This window comes from Oncorhynchus gorbuscha, linkage group LG01 (assembly GCF_021184085.1).
Source record: "Oncorhynchus gorbuscha isolate QuinsamMale2020 ecotype Even-year linkage group LG01, OgorEven_v1.0, whole genome shotgun sequence".
Lineage (NCBI taxonomy): Eukaryota > Metazoa > Chordata > Actinopteri > Salmoniformes > Salmonidae > Oncorhynchus > Oncorhynchus gorbuscha.
The window spans coordinates 86,199,779-86,209,493 of record NC_060173.1 but is presented as its reverse complement, the minus strand read 5'-3'; the positions used below and the strand labels follow the sequence as shown (position 1 = coordinate 86,209,493).

The 9,715-nt window shown below is 41.0% G+C and overlaps 1 protein-coding gene across 6 annotated transcripts in view; it reads right to left on the bottom strand.

The window, feature by feature from the left end:
* Nucleotides 1-6,308: 6,308 nt before the first annotated feature.
* LOC124044360 (inositol polyphosphate-4-phosphatase type I A-like) overlaps nucleotides 6,309-9,715 on the bottom strand; it is a 44,539-nt gene continuing 41,132 nt past the window's right edge. For all 6 annotated transcript variants that reach the window (XM_046364017.1, XM_046364045.1, XM_046364027.1 and 3 more), the window contains 4 exons: nucleotides 9,176-9,273; nucleotides 8,953-9,065; nucleotides 8,622-8,776; nucleotides 6,309-8,143 (listed from right to left, as the gene is read on the bottom strand). In XM_046364017.1, coding sequence (XP_046219973.1) covers nucleotides 8,011-8,143; nucleotides 8,622-8,776; nucleotides 8,953-9,065; nucleotides 9,176-9,273 — 499 coding nt within the window. In that variant the 3' untranslated portion in view covers nucleotides 6,309-8,010. The remainder of the gene's footprint in view (nucleotides 8,144-8,621; nucleotides 8,777-8,952; nucleotides 9,066-9,175; nucleotides 9,274-9,715) is intronic.

Below are 9,715 nucleotides of genomic sequence, written 5' to 3'. Positions count from 1 at the left end.
AAGTTGAAAAGCATCTGGTCTATCTCCTTGATTATTTTACTGTCAAGATATAAAGATAGAGCGCCATATGTTAGTCTTGGTCTTGGTCTCGGACTTGGTTATTAGGACTCTACCTTTTAAAGATAAGTCCCTCTGTAGCCATTGATTTAGCTTCTTCTGGAGTTTTTTATAAGAGGGTACAAATTTAGTAAGCCTCTAGACTTCTGATCCTTTGTAATGGTTATGCATAAATATGTACGTTCTTCTTTTACTGGAATACCCTAATATGAAGGTGTCACACAATCTTTGACAGTCATGAGTTCACATTTATTAATGTTAAGATATAGACCAGACGCTTTGGAAAATAATTGTATCACATCGATCGATATGGGAATTTGGTTTGCGTCTTTCACAAAAAGTGTAGTATCATCAGCCAGCTGGCTTATAATAATTTCTTTACCAGCTATGGAAATACCTTGTACAGGACTATTATTTAAACAATTTGCAAGAAGTTGGGTGATTAGTAAAAACAGGTACGGAGAGATAGGACAACCTTTCCTAATTCCTCTCTTTAACTCAAATCTAGGTGATAGTAATGACTGTAAACTTGTTTTTTTTTACAATCTTTCTGAAGTTTGGTACGGAGCTCGGTAAAAAAGCGTCTGTTCAAGCCGCCACCTTGGCACATCTTGCCAACTAATTTTCAGGGTAAGTTGCTAGAGGCAGGTTGATTTGTTGCTAAAAGTTGCTAAATGACATTGTGATGTCATTGCGTGATAACGTAAAACTGCGTCATTAAGTAGAATACACATTAACGTTACTCAAATTGACTGGCCATCTCGGCAAAAATATGATTTGACATTTGTTCTGGCACAGACTCCCACTCTTTTCTGTTCTTCTGGCTGTACAATTTTGATTGAGACATGTTGATTGATGTTGTAAGTTCTGTCCAAGATCAAACATTCGTGACCAACTATATTCATTGGGTTTGGCTCGTTCTACCCCTACTCCTGCTGCTGCAGTCAGCCAACAATGATTTGCAATTTACTGAAATTGCTGCTGGCCTGCTGCTGCCTGTGCACGAGCTGAGCGCCTGCTGCTGATGTCACTGACAATGCATTTTTGCAGCCAGGCACATGTGTCGTGACTGAGTGTGTGAAAGAGAAAATCTTTTGTTTGTGTCATTTAGAGGAAAAATGTGTGCATTTTAGCATTTGAGTCACTTTTCAAAAGTTGCTAAAAGTTCCAAATACATTTTTAAAAGTAGCCAAATTTGTTGCTAGGTGCTGTCTGAAAAGTTGTTAAATCTAGCAACAAAATTGCTAAATTGGCATCACTGGACCGGAGTATGGGCGAGTGGGTTTGTGGAACGGAGTAGGTGTGTCGAAAGGAAATGTGTGTGTGTGGAAGGGAGTGTGTGTGTGTGTGTGTGAAAGTGTTCTACTATAGTTTAGCTGATTTTGTCTTGAAAGGATGGTCTGGGGGCTGGAACATGATTACAAATAATTTGCAGGCTGCAAATTGCCCGAACAGATATAATGTTTGACTAAAACAATAATTTCAAACCTTGCTTACATCTGTACACATGTATCTCTATCATGCGTGGGAATACTTTTACACAAATAATAGTACATTTTCAGTAATAAAACTGACAGTTGTTTATTTTTTTATTAAAAGTATTGCTGATGGGTGTACAGTTGCTTCATGCATTGTGTGCATATGTTTACTGTGACTGTCACCCTAATATTGGCTACTAGGTATCCCCACATACTGAACATACTGTATCAAGGTGACATCTAGATGGTTATCAATATTAGTTATTTCTGGTGTTTTCTCATGATAGTGAAAAAAATGGCAGGCACATAGATATAACAGCAGTGCACTGGTTGACTTGTCATGCAGCCCAATCAGCCACGCAAAAACCCTTCGGGTGAATGGTTGAGCCTTCTTGAGTGTGTGACGTCATACAGATGCTCTAGAGAGCCATCTCAAGAGCTATCTGTGTTCTTATGCTGCATTCAAAACAACTGGGAACTCGGAAATTGCAAACATCAGTGCGTTCATGAGAACTAGGAAAACAAGCTCCGACTGGGATTTTTTGGGGAAACCCAGCTTCAGCTTGATCCCCAAATGAATTGGGAAATAAAGGAAAGCACCAGCTAGCTACGAATCTATTTTAGTTTCACTGTCCGATCATTCAAAAAATGAGCCCACTAATTGTTATATTTACCTTTCCACAAACGATCTGGTACGTGTTGCTTGATATGAGCAAGTTAACCCAAATGTATCAAAGAATATGTCATGAGTCCATGAGTAGTTAATGGCTGCTGCCTGGCCAGTGAACTAGCTAGCTACATTTCAGTAATTAGCTATCCTCCTAAACGCAGTGATCAGTGGACAAACTGTAGTTGAAGAGTTGAATATATTTGTCTGAAAATGAACTAGTCGCCAGTTGTTGTTTCCCATGGGGTAATGTCTAACCAGTTGGCTAATGTAGCTTGTGTGCTCCAGCAAGAAAAACCCAAATTCTCACTCAAACAGAAGGTAGAACTAACAAAGTGTCACACCCTGATCTGTTTCACCTGTCCTTGTGATTGTTGCCACCTCCTCCAGGTGTCGCTTGCTTCCCCAGTGTATTTATCCCTGTGTTTCCTGTCTCTCTGTGCCAGTTTGTCTTTTATGTTCAAGTCAACCAGCATGTATTTCCCGTGCGCCTGCCTTTTCTATTTGCTAGTCCTCCTGGTTTTTAAAAGTCACCCACCAGGAGCACCAACTACATTAGTCCAAGAAGAGGCAAACAAAATAAAATCCACACCAAACTTAAAGACAGGAAGCAAACCAAAATGAAAACAGGAGAGACCAGATAAAGGATTATTTTTTAATTAAAAAATAAATCAAACCGAGAGAGTCAACTAAAGGTGTTTTCCCTCCATCTCTCAAGCCAACTGGAGCACTGGGCCAGCCAATATCACCTGGGCCAGCACAGGTGAAACAAAGTAACTTCAATCTCACAACATGATCAATTTAACTGTGTCGCCCAGTTGCGGCCCACTATTTGGAAGCGAACCACTCTATTTCGTCCCTATGTTATATTGGCATCGAACACGTCACCCTCCCTAGGAGAGGAGGTGACCGTTACAATTTATTGTTAAAACAAGAGGTTGCCTGGATCTTTCGTTGAAAGACCCTTTTCCCCTTCAGTCTCAAAGTAGACTTTGATCTACTTTGAGTGATTCCTCAGACTGAGTCTGTTCATCTTCAACTTGAAGGTAGACAAGCATAGAGGTTCTGGTTCAAATGTTCCTATTACATTTTTAAAAGCTTTTATTACAACACTATTGCAACACTATTATTTAAGTGTTGATCCTGGGTATGCTGTTCTCTTGCCACACAATATAATAATCCAACAATAACAATATTCTATCTCAGCTGCTAATGACTAGCAATGTGTAGAAGGAGTTAAAGAAATGCGCTAACCATATTGACCATTAAAAAGAAAATCAAGAAATATATATTGTGAAATGTTAATAATATACTGTGGATCTATATGAGTGTACGGTTATACTGTACACAAGTAGTAAAGGGAATAGTGATGAGTTAGGAGCGAGGTAGATAAGAACACAGAGGCAGCAGTGGGCTATTGTCTTTCTCTGAGTCGACTACTCACCACATTTTATACACTGCCGTGGCAACTAGCTGTAGGTTATGCGTTCAGTACTAGATTCAATCTCTGATCCTTTGATTGGATGGACAACATGTCAGTTCATGCTGCAGGAGCTCTGATAGGTAGGAGGAAGTTGTCATAATTAATGTGTAAGTCTATGGAACGGGGTGAGAACCGTGACCCTCCTAGGTTTTGTATTGAAGTCAATGTAGCCAGAAAAAAGATGGAAACTAGCTGCCCTCCAGCTACTACACCATGGTGCTACCCTACAAAGTGCTGTTGAGGCTGTTGGGTTGTAATTTGAAATACTTGTTACACCAGAAGTTAATGTAGGAGGAATGTATATGGTGGAGTCAATTAAGGGTGAGCGATGGGCTTGGAGAGTTACTAAGTGAGGGAAAAGGCAATCACATGGTTGCGGTCACTGATAAGGGTGGATAGCTGTGGATTAGTGAGGAATACCTAGGATAGGATAAAGTAATCCTTCTCACCCCCCCCTTAAAAGATTTAGTTGCACTATTGTAAAGTGGCTGTTCCACTGGATGTCATAAGGTGAATGCACCAATTTGTAAGTCGCTCTGGATAAGAGCGTCTGCTAAATGACATAAATGTAATGTAAATGTGATCTGAAGCCATTCTTGTGATTATTGTGATTTTGCTGCTCATTGTAAATGTTTGTAGGCCTATGTAGCCAAATTGTATCTATGAATGTATGCTAACCATTCATGGGTTTGGGCTTAGCCGGGGTAGGCCGTCATTGTAAATAAGAATTTGTTTTTAACTGACTTGCCTAGTTAAATAAATGAAACACCGGGCCATGATTACAGACACCTGCGTGTTCTTATAAACTAGTGACTCCCAGTGTTTGTCATTATACCCTGATGAAGACAGCTTGTCTGTTGAAACGTTGGTTATTAAATTATTGCATCCGAGCTCCCAGAGTGTGCGGCTCTCCTTTTCCTTTCCAAGTGTTCTACTCTGCTAGCCAACACTTCAGCTAAACAGGTGTGTGTTTCTTTCGCGTCCAGTCTACTGGGTGTCAACATTTAAATACAAGAAAGAACAGACACCTTTTTTTGGTAAATATACAGTACTAATTCCACGGTTTATCTTTATTTTTCCCTATCTTCTACCCCTGTAGTATAATAGTGAAGACATCAAAACTATGAAATAACACATATAGAATCATGTAGCAACCAAAACAGTGTTGAACAAATCTAAATATATTTTATATTTTTGTGATTCTTCAAAGTAGCCACCCTTTACCTTGATGACAGCTTTGTACTCTCTTGGCATTCTCTCAATCAGCTTCATGAGGTAGTCACCTGGAATGCATTTCAATTAACAGGTGTGTCTTTGTTAATTTGTGGAATTTCTTTCCTTCTTAATGCGTTTGAGCCAATCAGTTGTGTTGTGACAAGGTAGGGTTGTATACAGAAGATAGCCCTATTTGGAAAAATACTGTCAGTGATTTATTTAGAATTCAAGGCACACTTGACCAGCATGGCTAGCTAGCCTTCTGCAGCGATACACCATCCCGTCTGGTTTTTGCTTAGTAGGACTAACATTCGTTTTTCAACAGGACAATGACCCAACACACCTCCAGGTTGTGTAAGGGCTATTTGACCAAGAAAGGGGGTGATGGAGTGCTGCATCAGATGACCTGGCCTCCACAATCACCCAACCTAAATCCAATTGAGATGGTTTGGGATGAGTTGGAAGGAAAAGCAGGCAACAAGTGCTCAGCATATGTGGGAACTCCTTCAAGACTGTTGGAAAAGCATTCCCTGGAATGAGTAGATGTGTCCAAATTTTTGACCGGTACTGTATATATGGAAGGAAATTGAACCTCCAGCGAGAGCCAGCATGCTAGCAAGCCAGATACATTTCCGTCAGTAGCTATCCTTCTAAATGCGATGGTCACCGGATAAACTATGATGTGAACATTTTTGGCTGAAAACGAATTAGTAGCCAGTTGTTGTTGCCCATTGTGGAATCATATCTAAACCTCTGGTTCATGAAGGCTATGTCCCCATGAGCTCCCGAGTCTAGCTAACGTTAGCTAGCATCGCAAATTATATATTTTTATAGCTAGCTGAGTTGTTTTATAAGAAAATGGCTGATATGAATCAAACACTGTAGCTAGCTAGCAAGGCCTCCTGGGTGACAATGCCACTGCTAGAGCTTTATTAGGGATAGTTTCCCTAGGACATTTTACATATGCATTTGTGGTACAATTCCCATTTAGCATTTCTGGCACAAATCCCATTCAAGTCATGGGACCACTATAAGACATTTTCCCCCATAATCATCAAAACACCTATAAGTGACTTTATTGGAGCTTCACAATCAATTTTAGATCGTTTCGGATTATTTGGACATGATACGCGAATAATGCTAATATCGGTCTCATGACTTGAATGGCATATATGCCACAAATGCTAAAACGTTAGCATGTGGAAACAGTGCCAGGTAAACTAACCAAATCATCGATTGCTGTCATACCTTGTCCATAGACTGCTTACAGGGTAAGGAAACCAATGTGTCATTTTGTAATTTGGGTTAACTATCCCTTTAAAGAGGCCTTTTCAAGACAGTTTAGAACTGTGTGTGCGTGTGCATGCGTGCAGACAGACAGACGATAGAGACCCGAGGGATACTTTTACAAGTGTCACACAGGAATTGGTGAAACAGTTTAATGCTCTCATTTTAACAGCTCAAGTTACTGAGGAGATTTTATGAAAGCACATTTTACAGCAAAGCCTGTACCTATACAGATGTTCCTACTTGAAAGTGTGTGGTTCGATAACATTCATTACATACAAAGACAAAAACAACAAAAAAAGTGAAATTGAATGAGTAAAATTCTGGCAGCATTTTGGCTACTTTTTTCAGCAATTGTCAGTGCATCAGCATCAAGGATATTTAGCAAAATAATGTTTAAACAAATGTTTTGAATGTCTCTGTAATGGAGAATAAAATCTATAGGTAGACATGGAAACAGAAGCCAGTGAAAGGTTCACAGAACAGTTGTAACGCAAAACACTGTCCATTTTAAACAGGCTTCTATGCAGTGTACAAGTCCCTTATTTCCAAGAGTACAATAATAACGTGATGATTCTCTATCTACATGCATTCAGACACCTCCTTTTCGCTCCGTTGGTTGTAACATGAACAAGCCGGTGTTGTGCTTTGGTCCTGTCGTGAAGTCAACCAGGAGCTCTTTTAATAAGAGACGAGGTGAACTCACAGAGAACAGCTGCAGACATACAAAAGAGCAGGAACTTTCTTCATGTCTCCTATAACACTGTTCCTTTACTCTGTGCTAATATTCTAGTTTGGCTCAGTCTCTAGTCTGATGTACAGAAAATATGCCTACCATCTAGAACCTGGACCTGTATAAAAACAACTTCATGAATAGAGAGGGGTTGTGGGGGGGTACAAGATTTGGACAATATATTTTCAGTTTAATAAAATCTACACGCATGTGAGCACAGAATTTAGTTGTGTTGTTTTTGGATTAAGTTTGCTGTGTGTAAAATCTATCCATGCTTGCATCTTATATAGTGGAGCATTGTACCATGCACTCAATGACAAAATATAACACTTTAAACAAACATGTAGTGGCAAGATGAACCTTGACCATTGTAACTGTATACGCCTCTCAGTGGACTACCAAGCCTTGCATACACACTATCTTTGCTGTAAAACTAAAACACAGGATACTGGCCCTCTACTTTACACGAACCCTGTCTATTAGATGTATTACCAAATAGAAAAGGGATAATAAAATAACATTAGATGGAATAGTCTTCATACATCAGAGATACAAGTATGTCTTTGTCTGATCTCTGTACATCATCAGTTCCCTGTGCTTGTTGTAGGAGTGGAGTGTAAGAGCAAGTAAGGTCTTGATGCACTGCATACAAAGGTTCTGTTCTTTTTAAATGTACTTGAGTTGAATTTTCTCTTTAAAGTTCCATGAGAGACAGTGGTTAGAACACAGGCCTTATGATAAGAGCTGACATTTTGGTTGAATGCATTCAGTTGTGCAACTGACGAGGTCTCCCCTTCCACTTTTCCTTTCTAAATACAAACTAAAACAATTTGAAAAGCTGTTCTTAAGTTGTTGTTGTATGTGTAGTGGTTGTCATGACATAACGGAGTGAGTCTAATCGCAAAAGAGAGTGAATTGCTATCAAACAATCGACCACAGATAACATTAAATCATCAACAGGGATGCAGCACTATATATAGGGGGTAGTTGCTTTTGTGATGTTGTTTTGCTTTTATATTGTTGTTGATGTTATTTAGTCCATTTCCCCTTCTATTGGCTACTTTAAGAGATGGGCAGCTGGTCTGTCCAATCAGGTCTCTACTTTTCCATAGGTGCCCTCAGGTGGGCGGTACTGTTTTGGAAAGGCCTTCAGCTGGAGGGAGTTGAAGGCGTATTTACGACATCCTACATTCTTCATGGTGTTCTCTCGTCTGCAGCCCTCACTATTGGGAGGAGGAGATAAGAGAGAGGAAGGGAGGGTAAAGTAGAGGAGAGAGAAGGAGAGGAGAGAAGGAAAGGGGAAGAGGAGGAGAGAGAAGGAGAGGAGAGAAGGAAAGGGGAAGAGGAGGAGAGAGAAGGAGAGGAGAGAAGGAAAGGGGAAGAGGAGGAGAGAGAAGGAGAGGAGAGGGGAGGAGATGAGAAGAGAGAGGAAGGGAGGGTAAAGTAGAGGAGAGAGAAGGAGAGGAGAGAAGGAAAGGGGAAGAGGAGGAGAGAGAAGGAGAGGAGAGGGGAGGAGAGAAGAGAAAAGGAGAGGAGAAAAGAGGTGGTGATTGGTTAAAAGGTAAAAGGAGATAAGTTAGAGGGTATATGAAAATATGAAGTTATTATAAACATTGACATAATTCTTCCTTTCCTAAAATTTGACATGATAAACGCTACATCTTGTCTCGTTTTGTTCAGGCAGTTGTGTGGCCAGCTGACCTGCGCATGCAGTCGAGGACCTGGGAGAAGACCTGTGGGGCCAGTCCGTGCTCCTGCTGGAGGATAAGACACTGCTCCAGGGTTAGAGACATGGCTGTACGGTCTTTAGCACTCTTACAGCTGGTAAAACGCACTCCGTTCAGACGCCGACAAGCCTGAGGAGGGACAGACAGGGGGAGAGAGAGAGAAAGAAGAGGGGGGCAGAGGAAAACGGGTGAGGAGAGGAACGTAGAGAGTAGAGGAAGGAATGGGGAAGTATAGAGTGTCAGGCAGACGCGATAGAAGTGTATTGTGGAGAGAGAGAAAGAGAAGAAAGAGAGAATGTCTCTACCTCCGCTGCCTGCCACAGGATCTCTACGTTCTTGCTCTTCCTGGCGTTGATGTTCTGACTCAGCAGCTTTAGCAGCTCAGGCAGGCTGGTCTGACTACGGATACAAGGGAGGCCTGGAGAGAGAGAGGAGAGAGGAGTATCATTGCACTGACATACATTTTAAGAACCAGGTTGTTTACCATTTTATTAGGGGTTGAGGTTAAGATGAGGCTGTGTGACTCACAGTCCTCAGGTAGGACCTCTTTAAACTGGTCATAGTATGAGCTGAGTCGAGCCATATTCTCCATGTTAATCCCCTCCTGGAGAGACGTGTCTCCAAACCTATAGACACATAGATGGACAGATGGATTTTTTTTCAGGGGGAATTGTACTGCTCATCAGAATTTCTTACAGTCTATAGGGAGTAGACCTAATGTTCTCACAGTCTCCATCATTGGCATCGTTGAGGAATTACCATAGCGTTTTTTACAAACATCTCTAGTTTGTAGTGGCAAATCTAATAAACACGCTTCGAAAACACACAATAACCAGATGCTCGTGATTATTCGAGGTAACCATCCTCACTTATATGGTATTACCACAAATGTCAGCTGGCTGCTATTGCCATGGTAGCACACCTCCTGACTACCCTCTCTCTTCCATTGCGCTGCTGTCCTCTCCTACCTCCATCTCTCCTCTTATCCCGTATCTCCTTCAATCCACTTATAACCTCTCCCACTCTTCTTTCCTCTCCTTGTCTCTCCTCATCTCTCCTCTTCTCTCC